General features: G+C 55.3%; 1 protein-coding gene across 1 annotated transcript in view; it reads right to left on the bottom strand.

The window, feature by feature from the left end:
- Positions 1-1134: 1134 nt before the first annotated feature.
- The window catches only part of SAG (S-antigen visual arrestin), a 32594-nt gene continuing 18830 nt past the window's right edge, over positions 1135-14898 (bottom strand). The window contains exons 9-15 of the mRNA XM_062197486.1: positions 13093-13165; positions 10279-10416; positions 8110-8187; positions 6256-6279; positions 4729-4784; positions 1566-1575; positions 1135-1240 (exon numbers count right to left, since the gene is read on the bottom strand). Of these exons, the coding sequence (XP_062053470.1) occupies positions 1135-1240; positions 1566-1575; positions 4729-4784; positions 6256-6279; positions 8110-8187; positions 10279-10416; positions 13093-13165 (485 nt within the window). The remainder of the gene's footprint in view (positions 1241-1565; positions 1576-4728; positions 4785-6255; positions 6280-8109; positions 8188-10278; positions 10417-13092; positions 13166-14898) is intronic.

Below are 14898 nucleotides of genomic sequence, written 5' to 3'. Positions count from 1 at the left end.
CCGTGACCCCCATACCTTCTGTGAAAGGGTTGAACCATGGCAAAATCGCCAACCCGCTTTTACCCCGCTCCCTTAAAGCAAGGGCCAGAGCCTGCACGTCCCCCAGGCCATCTCTGCCATCAGAGTAGGGACACCAACCAGGAAGGAGCCCTGTGACAGAAAGGGCCCTGGAATCACCTCCATTATCCCCTCCCCCACCAGCCCATGTCAGCTCCACCCTTCTCCCCTCAGGGAAGCACCCTAACCAGGAAGCCCAAAAAATGAACCCCTTTGGGACAACACATCCCCAGGCTGGGCTTGCCCATAGGGTGTTGAGCCAGCAGGTGCTAAGCCGTGGAATTCTCCTTCCGGGGACCACAACCTGGAGCTGCAGACACTGCAGCGTTTGCTGTGGAGTCCCAGGAACGCCCTCCAGAGAGCCGGCCTCTGCGCACCCGGCTAGGCCCTGCCGCTTCTCTGGTCTCTGCCCAGCCCTGGCGCAGCAGGTCTGTTCCTCCTTCAGCTCGGCTGTCGGACTGCCCCAGGGCCTCTCACCCTTCTCCCCACAGGGAGGTCACCACGGCCAATCTCATCGCTCAAATCCAATGGAAACTCCAGTGAGGACACAGAACTAAAACAGGGACGCGGGCCCCAAAGGGGACAACAGCATTTCTGCCCACGCCTGTTCTGGGCCCCTTCCCCTCCGGGGGTCTTCTTGGAGCCCTGCACCTGGGTCTGCTCAGGGAATTAGAAACCTGCCTCCCCCCACCACACCTTTCCAGACAGCTTAGACCAGGACCCCTGCGGAAGCCACAGCCACACCAAGGCTGCACCAGGTGGACACGTGGTACCTTCTGGCCTTGAGGGGCCAGCGCTGGCCATCTGGGTGGGGGGCTGGCCTCCCTTCTAGATGCTGACTTGCCCCCCCACACACACACACTCCAGGGACCCTAAAGGCAGCCCCTATACGGCACCAGCTCTGTGTCCCCAGCAAGCCAGCCCGCCGCACAGCAGGGGAGGACAGACACACTTTATTTCTGGGAGGACGGCTCCTGCCCGGCATTCAGCAGGAGGAACTCTACAGGGCTCCCTGCGGCGCGGGGCTCCCGGCACTGGGACGACAGGCGTCCGTCCGCGACAAAAGAGCTGGCGCGGTCAGTCATCGTTGACGGCCTCTTGCTTCTTTCCTTCCTCGGTTTCTCCTGTGTCTTTCAGATTTTGGCGAGCAAACTCCTCGAAAACCAGGTTTTCATCCTGAAAACTAAGAGAAGGGGGACAGCATTTTGATCACTGCTCGCTCTTTGATGCTGAAGGCGAAATCTGGAGCAAGAAGAGATTTTTGATCTTTTCTTGTTTGCTTTTGCACCAGTCAAGGCTTTCCTTGAGCTGGAATAGGGAGCCACACCGCTTTCCTCATCAGACAGAAATGAGAGTGAACCCGAGCACCCACAGGGCGAGCAGACACACCCAGGACGACTATGTGTGCCCTCGGGACCTGCTTGGGGCCAAAGAGACTCAGATAGGGCTTGCAAGGGAGGGGAAAAGTCACAGACACGGATCTCAGGGCGGGCACTGCAGTGGCTCACCTTTCCTTGGCTGTAGGTCCGGGGCCGGGAGGCAGAGAGAGAGAGAGAGAGAGAGAGAGAGAGAGAGAGCGGTTAGCATAGATGCTGCATCGTGGCTACACGCATTGCTATCTTTAGGTAGCTGAGGTCACCACATACCACCGTCAGGTCTAGCACTGGATGTGTACCAGTGCCCCCAGGGGCGCCGTGTGCCCTGAAGCCTGGGGACCACCACAGCCCCTCGGTTTTTAGTTGCTGTACATGCATTGATCTTTTGGGGTTGGCTTATGTTTTTCTGCCCATGCATCACATGGAGCAATTTGAGCGTCTTTTCTCAGAGTGTTCGGCCCAGCTGATAAAGTACTGGTGTGGTTAAAGGACTACCGAGGTTTGGGGGGAGCGCAGCAGGGGTGGGATGGTGAGCCACTGCTCTTGTGTCTCAGGCCCACCCAGAAGCCAGCAGTGGACAGCGAGCGTCTGGGAGGGCCACCAGGCTCTAGAGAGGATGATTCGGCCACACGTCCCCTGGCAAGAAACGCTGGTGTGCTTAGCGGGGCAAGTGCACCCTCGGCCTTGAAGAGGCAGACACGAGGAGGGACCGCATGGGCGCCCTGGGTCCCACCGAGGTGCTCTCGGCAGGGGCCGTGCAGACCGGGCAGGGCGTCCACAGTGATCATCAGCCGCCCAGCGCCTGGGCCCTGGGGCATCACTCCAGCTCAGGCTTTCTCCTGCCCACACTGCCGAGCGCCAGGAGCCAGGCAGGGAAGAGAGGAGCTCTGAGACCGGGTGGCTCAGAAATCTCTGGAAACCAGCACATCGTGATTTGTCCTGAAATTTCACACTGTTTCCCCTCAACATGGTGAGATGCTCGTCATAAGGGACGTAATGACTGGAACATGAAACGTATGGGGAAGAATAACTCCACTCCTCCCAAATGAGGCTGTGAAGTCTGTTCAAACTTCCCGAAAACAACCCAGCACCAGCTATGACACCTGCCCCGGTGACTACCTTTCTAATGTCCTTGAAAAGAACCAGAAAGCACCCTCAGCTCACAGTTTAAAAAAGGGTACTTTACTGATACAAACACAGATGAATTAAGAACGTATGGCTGGACTGTGTTTTTTCCCCAAGGGAAGGTTTTGGCAAAGTGTTCTGAGGGTTTGAATCTAAATTATTTGGAAAAGATGCTTTCACACAAAATATTTTGAGACAAAAACTAAAATAAAAAGAGGCGTTCATTCTCATATTTAAATGTCATTTCATTAGAAAAGGCTTTTATAAAATATGAGAAAAACAGACCCTGCTTACTTATATCACTGGTGCTTAAAATAGTCTTTATTTAAAAACATTTAGTTATTGGGGCCAGCGCTGTGGTGTACTGGGTAAAGCCACAGCCTGTGGTGCCGGCATCCTACATAGGTGTCAGTTCAAGACCCAGGTGCTCCACTTCCAATCCAGCTCCCTGCTAATGGCCTGGGAAAGCAGCAGAAGATGGCCCAAGTGCTTGGCTCCCTGCACCCGTGTGAGAGACCCAGAAGAAGCTCCTGGCTCCTGGCTTCGGATTGGCCCAGCTCCGGCCATTGCAGCCATTTGAGAAGTGAGACAGCTAATGGAAGCTAGCTTTTTCTTTTCTTTTATTTTTTCTCTTTTCTTTCCTTTCCTTCTCTTCTCTTTTCTTCTCTCTCTCTCTCTCTCTCTCTCTCTCTCTCTTCCTTTCCTTCTCTCTCTCTGCCTCTCCTCTGTAACTCTTTCAAATAAATAAATAAATCTTTTTAAAAATTTAGCTATTGAGAGCTCTTTTTTTAAATTTAAAGTTTTTTTTTTTTTTTTGAAAGGCAGAGACAAAGAGAGGTATCTCCCATCCACCAGCTCACTCCTCGAATATCCACAACAGCCGGGGCTGCACCAGGCCAAAGTCAGGAGCCAGAACTCCATCTGGGTCACCCATGGGGGTGGCAGAGGTCCAAGTCCTGCTGCCTCCGGGTGTGCATTAGCAGGAAGCTGGCTTGGAAGCAGAGGAGCTGGGATGGGGACCAGACACTCCCGTGTGGGATGCAGGCATTGCAAGTGCAGCTTGACCTGCGGCACCAAACCCCTCACCCAGCTGAGTTCTGATTCGGGCAGGCTGTTTTCCTTCCTGCCACTAAGGTGCCTGAACACCTGGCGGGGACTTTTTCTCAGAATTTTTTTTTTCTTTTACTCTTTTTTTTTTTTTTTTGACAGGCAGAGTGGATAGTGAGAGAGAGAGACAGAGAGAAAGGTCTTCCTTTTGCCGTTGGTTCACCCTCCAATGGCCGCTGCGGCGAGTGCTTTGTGCTGATCCGAAGCCAGGAGCCAGGTGCTTCTCCTGGTCTCCCATGCGGGTGCAGGGCCCAAGGACTTGGGCCATCCTCCACTGCCTTCCCGGGCCATAGCAGAGAGCTGGCCTGGAAGAGGGTCAACCGGGATAGAATCCGGTGCCCCAACCGGGACTAGAACCCGGTGTGCCGGCGCCGCAAGGTGGAGGATTAGCCTGTTAAGCCACGGCGCCGGTCAGAATTTTGAGATTTCTACCTCCAGTAGCTATGCTGCTTCCACTGCCTTGTCTACCTTTCTTCAGAGTTCTGTTGAGTTCTAATTCGCATACCGTGACGTGCCCCCCACTGTTGCACACGGTGCAGCAGTTTTTGCTGTGTTCACCGAGTTGCACAACCTTTGCTTCACTTCATGGACACACAGGAGCCATGAATTTTCAATCCCAATGAACTTGGTGCTTTGGCCCTCTTTCCTAGTGCGTTCTGTGTCCTCATCACAACCATTGCTGTCAAAAACACTTCTCATCTTTTAACTGTTGATGCTAGCAAATGAAGCAGGAGGCCTTTTGTTTCCAAATGAAATGCAAAAGCCTTGGGCAGCCAGAGTGACTTGTCACCTACATCATCTTCCACTTCTCCCAACCTAAAAGGGGGACTCTTGACTAACAGAGCCACTGCCTTCCCATCACTCCCAATAAAACCTCACGCGATTGGCCCCTCCCAGAGCCAGGCTGCCTGGCCCTGCACACACACACTGCCAGGGGACAAGCCACCTGGCGCAGAACAGGGCAGCCGTCCCATCCAGGCTGGCCACGCGCACGCTCAGGGTTAGGTTCAGGGTCAGGAAAGGCTAGGGAGGGAGCAGGAATGAATCCTGGTGGATGACTGACCTGGGTCTTCAGGCTGGGGGTGCATGAGGCGGAATGGCACCTCTGTGGCCACTTCACTGGAGAAGAAAGAGACACGAGTGAGAACACATGTGAGCACACACATGTATACGCAAGCGCACACACGTGTACACACAAGCACACACGTGTGCATGCACACGTGCGTGTACACACACACAACTGTGACTCCCACAGCAAAGCACTGAGGCTGCAGAGATTCCACTCTAAACTAAAAGACAATTCACTGGAATTAAAAACAAAACAGAACCGAAATCCAGAAATGGTCGAGTAGGAATGTTAACCGTATTCCCTGGAACGTGGTCCGGAAACGTCACTGGGGCACGGCTGGGGCCGCCGGTGTTTTCAGGCTCCCAGGCTCCCGTGTATTACTGTGCCGCCCGGGCATTGTGGGGTGAGCAGAGGTGAGGTCCTGCAGCCAGGGCAGCTTTCAGGGGTATTCTGTGCCCCAGTGTGCACCATTCTGAATCTACATGAGGCTGGTGGGCTGTGCCCAGGGCAGTGCATTGCCAACTGGCAGAACGCAGAAGCGCAGAGCCCACTGACGTCCAAACTGGGCTCTGGGACGATGCAGAAAGGGCTGGGAGGTGGGGGGAGGGAATTCAGGCAGGAGAGCAGAAGGGAAACCCAAGACAGGCAGAACGGGAAGGTGGGGAGAGGGTGAGACGAGCCAGGGCTGCTCCTTGCTCCCCAGGATGCCCTGCCTCCTCCTCAGGGCTGACCGTGGCCAGTGCGCTCTGCTTACCACCACCCAGGTGCACACGGGCTCTAGGAGAAAAGGTGTGCCCTGGTTCCAAGAGAGGAAGGGGATGGTAAGAGCTGGGGTGCAGAAGTACGTCAGGTCAAGTCCAACATTTCTTAACTTGCTGCTGCTTTTGGGTGTGATTTAAAAGGCAGCCACCACTATTCGCCATTGCCAAAGCTAGAAGCAACCCAAACATCCGTCAGCAGATGAGTGGGCAAGGGAGCATTTCTCTGCCATGAGAAGGCCTGAGGCACTGACACAGATGAGCCACGGACCTTGTGCTGAGTGAGGGAGACCGACCATGAGAGCCACTGCTACTGTTTGACTCCATCTATGCAGGCAGATCCATAGAGACACATGGTGGACAAGGGATTCCCAGGGGCTACAGGAAGGGAGAATGACAGTGACTATCTAAGGGGTGTGAGGTTGGAACTGGAGAGGGGCGCTGGCTGTGACATTGCAGACATGCTCAATGCACACTAAAATAAGTCAAACGGTAAAATTTTACATCATGTGTATTTTAACATATACATGCGAGAGCTGCGTGGAGTGTACCAGGATTCTGGTTGTGCATGTGCGTGTGTGTGTGTGTCCCTGCCCAGTGCAGGCCTAGCATTGGTGTCAAAGAAACGGCCCGGGCTCAGGCCAGCCAGCCGAGGCTTCAGGGCCGCTCCGAAAGCAGCTTTCCCAGGGATGTTTGGGAAGCCCGGCTTCACTGTCTTCCACATCCTGGAATCGGGCGGAGGAAGGAAGGAGAAGAGGCTTACCTGGAGGTGAGGTCTCCCAGAAGGCTAGGAAAGAAAAGCAATGTCTGTGGTGACTCCATGGCAGGGCCAGGCTTCATTTCCCAGCATTCAGAGCGGGGCGTGCCATGCTCTCTAACGCACAACTTCCCTCAACATTCGGCTTCAGTTCTGTCCTCTGCTTGTGGCTTCATCTCCTTCTCAAGAGGACTCGTTAATAAGAGGAAGCACTCAGGTCCAGCCCTCACGTTCAAGGATAAGCCACAGAACAGAGCTTCTTGGCCACAGTCGGTATCCACAGGCCACGGCTTCCAGGAAACCCCCACACCAGGAACATCACACTCAGGGGAGACTTGAGTCCCTTCCATAAAATATTGTAGCATGTACGTAAAACCTACACAATCCTCCCCTGTACATGGGCCATTACCCGCTGCCTCACAGGTACATGAGCGGGGAGCTGGATTGGAAGTGGAGCAGCTGGGACTCCAACTGGCACTCTGACATAGGATGCTGGCGCCATGCGTGGCTTAACTTGTGGCACCACAATGCCGGCCCTCTTATAATAAGAGGGATCACTTATAATAGCTACTAAAATGTAAGTTCTATGTAAGTGGTTGTTACACTGCACTGTTTAGGGAAAAAGTCAGTACGTGCTCAGTACTGATGCAGTTTCTGTTTTCAAATATTTTTGATCCATGGTTGGTTGAATCTGTGGGGGTGGAACCTGCAGAAATGGAGGGCCGACTGTGCCCACCGTTCACTTTTCTCACTGCTAAAAGGAACTCCATCCTCTCAGGGAAAAGGGAAGAAAGCACCGTCCACTCTGATTAACACAACAAACACGAACCTCCACTGGCAAAATGGACCAATGCTCTATTTTCTTTCCCCGGCCAAAATTTAGAGAACTCTTTCCCTACTTAGAAACGTGGAAGGCATACTTGCATGGCTTGCCTCGGACGGCTCAACTAGCCAAGATTCATCAAGGTAAAAGGCCAGAGTCCATGGCAATGGAGACTAAAGCAATAGATGGAATTGAGTGCGGAAAAAAAAAAAAAAGGCAAACTATTTCCTTAGAACCAGGAACTTCGATATGAGCATTCTTGTATGAAGAAGAGATTGCCGAGTGATGGGGTTACATCACAGTCACGAACAGAATCACGGAACCGGATGCGTGGGATCTCTGGAGCTGATGCTTGGCACAGCAGTTAAGAGATCTCACTGGAGACACCTGCATCCCATGTCACGGTGCCTGGGGTGGAGTTCCAGCTCTGCTTCCATTCCAGTTCTTGCTAACATGTGCCTGGGAGGCAGCACGTGATGGTGCCAGGGGTTTTGTCTCTGCCACCCACATGGGAGACCTGGGTTGAGTTCCCAGCTCCTGGCTTTTGTTCTGTCTCGGCCCTGGCTGTTGTGGGCGTTTTGGGAGTGAGCCAACAGATGGGAGATATCTCTATGTCTGTCTCTGTCTCCCTCTTTATCTCTCTCTGCCTCCATATAAACAGAAACTAAAATGGGGAAGGAGGATGGACTGGCATTGTGGTGCAGTGGGTTAAGCTGCCACTTGGCAAAGCTGGCATCTGATACAGGAATGCTGGCCAAGCCCCTGCTGTTCTGCTTCTGATCCAGCTCCCTGCTAATGTGCCAGGGAAAGCAGTGGAAGGTAGCCCAAGCACGTGGGCCCCTGCCATCCATGTGGGAGACCTGGATGGCGTTCCTGGCTCCTGGCTTTGGCCTGGCCCAGCCCCGGTGGTTGTGGTCACGTGGGGAGTGAACTAGCGGATAGAAGATTCTAACTCTACCTTTCAAATAAATAAATCTTAAAAAACAAACAAACAAACAAACATGGATCAGACCAAGCGGTGGCACTGGAACACTCACCCTGACACCGTGAGCTTCACCTTGATGTGGTAGGACACCAGGATCCCCAGGACGGTCCGGTCAATGCCCTCCTTAATGCTGTCCAGACAGGAAGGGAGGAGGAGAAGCAGGGGGACACAGAGGGAGGAACACTCAGCTCTCTCCAGCACTGTCACGGAGGCACCTCCTGCAGAACTGGTGAACTCGGCCACGCCGCCAAGCTCTGGAGCTTCCTGCGCTCAGCGCGGGGTGGGAGGTGGCTGCCAGCATGGGAGGAATCCTTGCATCTCTCACTCCCTCCTGCTCCGTGTTCCTGCTGCACTGACGCTCGCACACCTGGCAGTCTGAGCTCAAACCTCATCCTCCTCGGCTCCTCCCTGTGGCCTGCCTGCCACATCCGCCGTCGCCGGCAGCCACGGGAGCACCTCCGTGACTTATCCCCCATGTGCCAGGCCCCTTCTCTGAACTCTCCGGCTGCTCTGCCGCCTACGAGCTGTCCCAGAGCCAAGCTTTGGCCGATAACCCGTGAGCTGGCCTTGGCCTGCCTTTGCTATCTCATACTGATTATGCCCCAGGGTCCCCATGTGCCAACCTTGCCAAACACTAACCTGCTCCACAAATGTTCTCCTCTTTCTCTCTTGCCCCCAAGGCCTCAAGTGGAAGCCCCCTGCCCACCTCTGCCTTGTGATGCCTTCCCAGACACCTGCCAGGTAGCACTGGGCCTCGCTTCCCTGGACTCTGTTCACAGACACGGTACACAGAGCCCTAGTTAAAGGGGATCATGATGGACCTCGACTGTCCCCGACAGCTCCATGTTCCCAACACCCAGCACCACGCCCGTGCCAAGTGGGAGTGCAGTGAACCACCAGCAGCTCACAGAACCCTGGAGAGCCCTGTGAGAGGGCGAAATTGCTTCATGTGGAATTGTGGGTGGTGGCCAAGTGCTTGGTAGACAGAGGGTGTCAGCAAAGGCAGAAGTAGGGGAGCAGGTGTGAGAGCCCACCCTCTCCTGGGGCTGACGCTACCTGTGCTGGGGACAGGACCTGCTTTGTCATGAGCCTGAGATGCCCAGGGAGCTTGCGCCCCACCCTCCTAGAATGGGAAACTTGGGGAGGGGCCACCTTTTCTCCACCACTAACCGACCCGGCGACTTTGGGTAAGCCTCTCACTCTGGCTCAACCTCAACTTCCTGATCCATAAATGAGCATAAACATCCCTTTCTCATAAAGGTGTGGAGGTGCACACAGGCCTGTAGACAGAGGCATAAGCCACGAAGCACTTCTGCAGTGCCGTGTTGGGATGGTTCCGCCCTGAACAAGCTCATCCCGGGATCAGCGTCCCTGACATTGGCTCTCCTCGGCTTTTCAAACGTTGCTCGAGAACCCACCACGATGGCCTGCAGACCGTCCCCAGAAAGTCCTCTGGCTCTCACCTGCTTTCCGTCCCCCACCCTTGGTCTCGAAGAATGTGAGCTACTGAGCTAGGGCTCATCAGGATCAAACACGCCAGACTCAGAGGTGGTCTTCTGGGGCCGTGGAGGGAGCCCTCAGCTCATCACCAGGAAGACAGGGACAAGCAGGCTTTGAGCCTGGGTCTCGGCTCCTTCCCTGAACCCTCAGGGTCCCCAACTCTCCCACGTGAATGGGAGTCTGACAGGGTGGCGGGGAGCAGCAGCCATGGATGCCAACTTCAGAGCTCCATGGCACAGCCTTTGCCAGCTCTGCTACCGGAACCCAGCCGGCAGGTCCGTGTTTATCTTCCCTGGACTAATCTCTGCCCCCCTTCCCCTTCCTGATGGAAACGAATGAATGAAGCCAACTGCATGACCCAGTTTATGTACGCGGGGCACTATGCCAGCTGTCGATGTTGTAGAAAAGCTGCGGCCAGCACCTGGGGAGCACGCATGCGTGGCAGGCCCGGCTCCTTGGTCCTTCCACCACACTGTGCGATCGGCACTACCATCAGCCCCACTTCCTGGAAGGGAGAAGAAAGCTTCCCGGAGCTGCCAGAGGGAAGCCAGCAGAGCGGGGTTGACACAGGGTAAGGCGGCCTCCAGAGCCCACAGGTGTGACACCTCATCGTCCCAGGGGCAGGTGTGCCTGTGAGCCCATGGGGTGAGGGGACGAGTGGGGCGGACCCGGCCAGCCTGGCGTGAGCAGGCCCCCGGCCATTGGTGGCCCGAGGACTCACATGGTGCTGGAGGCGAGGTTGGTGTCCTCGTGCTTGATCTTCCCGTCTAGGGCCAGGCCCCTTCTCTCTCGATTGTTGGCCAGCAAGGGCACCAGTGTCAGCGTCTTGGTCAGCGCGTTGTTTGGCAGTATTTTGTCTCTGCAGGAGGAAGAACAGACAGGAGATTGATAACCACAAAAGCCGCCGGCGACTCTCTGAAACTTGGTTAGCCATGGGGCGTTTTCCAAGCTCTAAGTTCCGTTCTCGGCTTCCTGGGGAGAGGAATCAGGAGCCTTGGGACCACCTGGAGAGGAGCAGACAGCGTCAGAGAGTCCTCAGGGCAGGCCAGCAGCGTCCTTGGGGCAGGCCAGCAGCGTCCTCAGGCCTCTTGGCCTGCTCTGGGTTACTGAATGTCTACAGTGTTCTTTGGGGTTGGCTGAAACCAATCGCGCAAGGCCAGAGGCCACAGCCAGCCTCCTCCTGAGACTTCGTGAGCCACACAGTGGGCTGCAGAGCCTTCTGGTGGGTGCCAGCAACAAGCCCAGGCTGGAGTCTCCAGGGGCTGAACACGGTTGCTCTTGGGGGATCAGAGTGGCCCCCAGGAGGGTGAGGCGGAAACCTTCCTGTGCGCACCTCAAAGCGGTACACACTCTCTCCCCCACATCTCCTCCATCACCCGGCAGGCTGTGGGTTTCCCAACAATAGAGAGAGGGGGCAGGGAGCCTGGGCCTTAGGTGGGTAGGGCTGGGGCGTGTGCTCCCCCAGGTCTGGCAGCACCACCAGGATCAGGAAGCCAGGTCTGACGGAGAGTGGGCCCCGCCATCCATGCACGCACCACGTCAAGGCCAGAGGCTCAGGTCCACCCTCTCAGCCTCTCAGCTCATCCTCGGCCACACAGCTGCACGGTCTCCCCCTGCGGAGCCTGTGCACGCCACACCCTGCCTCCTCTGTCCAGGCCAGGAGAAGGTGGGGCGGGCCAGCAAACACTGCCGGAGCAGCATCCTGAGCCAGTTCCCGGACAGCAGGAAGCTTGAACTGCCTCCCTGGGGAAGGACTTCCCTCGTGGACCTCCCCAGGCGCCGAAGCAGCTGTGGTTTATCCTGCCTCCAGTGCGTACAGGAAGCTCTTTACAGAGCTTTGCTGGAGCCCAAGGTAGCCCACATCCTCCCATCTGTGCTCTTAATGAGCTGGACTGCGCAGCAGCACTGGCGAAAGCAGACGTTGCGTTTAAAAGGTGACTGGAGGAGGAAGAGTCCCTGGAGGTGGGACTGGATAGCGGCCTTTCGTGCAGCAGAGCTAGTCCGAGGAGCGTGCCAAGGCCCTGGGATTGGATGCTGGGTGGCAGCTGGTTCGGAGCAGGCCTTGGCCATCTTGGGAGCCATGGGGTCCTGGGACAATAGGCTGTGCTCTGCAGCCTTCTGAGTGACCTCTAACCTGACATTCCCCAGCATGCTCTGGCCCAGCTCCTAGTCGCCCCTCAAGTCTGGGCGGGCATCTTAGCATGGTTTTCAGTTTCCTGGGAATCATTTGGCCCAAAACACACCCAAGAACTTAAAAGAGGGCCATGTGGAGACAGCGTTGTGGAACAGCAGGTTAAGCCGCGACTTGAGAGGCCAGTATCCCCTCTTGGTGTGCCAGTTGTTCAATTTTGACCCAGCTCCTTGTCCGTGCACCTGGGAAGGCAGTAGATAATGGTCCACGTGCTTAGGCCCCTGTCACCCATGGAAGGAGATCCAGATGGAGTTCTAGGCTCCTGGCTTCAGCCCGGCTCAGATCTAGTTACCGTGGCCATCTGGGGAGTGAACCAGTAGATGGAAAGTTTCTCTCTCTCTCTCTGTCTCTCTCTGGTGCTCTGCCTTTCAAATGAGTACATTTTTTAAAACAGGGTTGGGGGAGGGCATATAAATGTGCACACATTGGGGGAAACTCAGCCAGACCATTTGCTCCATCTCTGCTGAGGACATGCTCCAAACGCAGCCAGGGCCAGGACCCGCTGGGCTCAAGGACATGCAAAGATGTGCTTAAATGGCGACACAGACCCAGGCCGGCACTCAGGAGGCGGCCCGTGTGCTGTGTCTCTGCTTCCCTCTGCTGTAGACCTGTATTTCAGCTCAAGGTTATATAATACCGTCTTTGTCAATCAGTGAGTCTCTCCCCGCCCTGCCCCACCCTTCCTCTGGTGCTGTTCATACAGCGGTGCTCAGAGCACGCTCACTAGACAGGAAGGACCTTCCTAAGCAGTTCCCCAGGGGTTGAGGCCTAGCCACCCTCCCCCCAGGCCCGGCCAGTAGATGAATCCAACTTCCTAGCACGGGGAAAGCGGGCAGGTTTCTCACGGCTGCACGTGGGAGCCATCGCAGGATTCCTGTTTGTTGTTTTTGATTCTAATGCAGGGAGATAAGTCATTCACAACAAGGGCTAAAAATAGATCTTTCTCATCCGGGAGATGCTCGAATTGAGATCAAAAGATGGAGCATTGGGGCGGGGCTGACAGTTCCCAGGAGCCCCTGCCAGGGGCACAGACAGTGCCAGGTTCCTGACAGCTCGTTCCCGGGACAAACGGAAAGGCCGAGCTGTTCCCACGGCGACACTTCCATCTGTCTCTCTCCTTCCTGCTGTTCCCGCACAACTCCCAGGAGGTGGGCGGCATGGGGACGCAGCAAATCCGGAGCTGAGACGCTAAATTCTCTGTGGGCCTTGAAGCGAGCAGCGGGAAGGAAGTGGACAGCCAGTGGCTCGCTGGGCATTCTAGTTCCTTCTTGGGCAAGGAACAAAAGAGGAACCTGACCAGGAAGGCTGGGCTGCACAGGAAATGGACAAGCTACCACGACTTACTGTGTTTCCTCCATGGCCACGGGCTTGACGTAATAATCACTGGAGTACAGGACCACGTTGGCCACCTGTTCCACTGCGAAAGAGGACAGGGGTCGGTGGTCAGCGCCAGGTACCCCCATGCACACGTGTGGTGCCCTGGCCTTCCAGGGCACACGGCTGGGCACCTCCCTCTGGGGACCATACTTCCCGGGCTCAGCTTTCTCAGCCCTCAGCTTAGAGCCTATGGTTTCCAACTTCTGTCCTGGAGCCATTTCTGTTCTCTGGTAACTTGCTCTGTGTCACCTCCTGCCCATGACCCAGTCTCTAAGAGAGCAGCCCCCGAGAGACCCCGCCTCTCCTTCGAGCCCATGACAGGTCCCTGGGTATGCACGCAGTCTCCCGGCGTCCCAGAACTCTCCAGGGCTCTCTCTCTCTAAACCCAGCCCCTGCCAATGCCCCTGGGGGTCTGTAACAAGCATGAGCCTCTGGTTCTCCAAGCAGAAAGTAGCCAGAGGCAGCACAGGAGAGATTCATGGGTGCAGTGTGCCGGGCAGGAAGGTGGGCCCTGGGGCTAGACTCCCTGGGTTCAAATCTGGACTCCCTGGGTTCAAATCTCTGGCACCTCCCGGCCTCAGTGTCCCCACCGGCAAAGTGAGGGTAAGCGCAGGGAACTCACGGGGGCGGACTTTCCATCTCCTTCACCATCAGGTTGGCGGATCAAAAGGAACAATGTGTCAGGAGTACCTGGCACAAAGCCCAGCCTACAGGAAGCTGAGCACATTCTGTTTCGGAATATTCAACAGGTTTTTTTGAGGTTCGTGGCTTTGTTGTTTGCATTCGCAAAACTTTGAGAAATTATTTTAAATCAAAATTTCGGAGGATGTTTTCTCAGTCCTGCTGCTATCCCCTCGGAATTTCTCTGTTGAAATCTGAAGCTCCAGGGCCAGCACCTTGGTGCAGCAGATCAAGACACTGCTTGCACTGCTGGCATCCCATGTCTGAGCACTGGTTCGAGTCCCAGAGGCTCAGCTTTGGATGCAGCTTCCTGATAATGTGCCTAGAAAAGCCATGGAAGATGGCTCAAGTGCTTGGGCCCCTGCCACTCACGTGGGAGACCCGGATGTAGTTCCGGGCTCTTGGGTTTCATCCTGGACCAGCTCCAGCCATTGTAGCCGTTTGGGCAGTAAACCAGCAGATGGAGGCACTCCCTCCCACTCGCACTCTCTCCTCCTTCCTTCCCTGCCTCCCTGTCACTTTGCCTTTCAAATAAATAAATCTTTTTTTTAAAAAAACTTTGAAAAGATAAGTTTATTTTGGTGTTAAAAAAAACCTTTTGAAATCTAAGCATAGTCTTTTCAGCATATGCATTTTCTGTGACCACTTTGGAGACCCCTCATTAGACACCGAGTCTGACTATCTATAGAGATAGACTATCTATAGTCTATCTGACTATAGAGCTGACTATCACAGACCAGGTCCCCTGTAAATATTGGGCGTCTGTTTGGCTCGTGGTCCAGAAAGCTGGGAAGTACAAGGGCAGGGCGCCGGCTTCTGGTGAGGGCCTCCTGGCTGAGCCGTGGCCAGATGGGGGACATCACCTGGCGAGACAGGAGGTGTGCTGGGCCTCCCTCTTGTAGAGCCACCAATGCCATCCCCCTCGAGATCTCAGCTAATCCTAAATACCCTCAACTACCATTAACAAAGAAATTGGAGAGTTAAGTCTCCAACACATTCAGACCACAGCCGACACCTGGGGTGACAGACCATCGTGGTTTGCCTGAGACCTGCCCTTTCAGCAGTAAACATTCCGTCCATATCCTTAGTCCT

The sequence above is a fragment of the Lepus europaeus genome, chromosome 1 (assembly GCF_033115175.1).
Source record: "Lepus europaeus isolate LE1 chromosome 1, mLepTim1.pri, whole genome shotgun sequence".
NCBI classification, from domain to species: domain Eukaryota; kingdom Metazoa; phylum Chordata; class Mammalia; order Lagomorpha; family Leporidae; genus Lepus; species Lepus europaeus.
The sequence above is the reverse complement of the archived record's forward strand: the minus strand, read 5'-3'. Positions and strand labels throughout refer to the sequence as shown.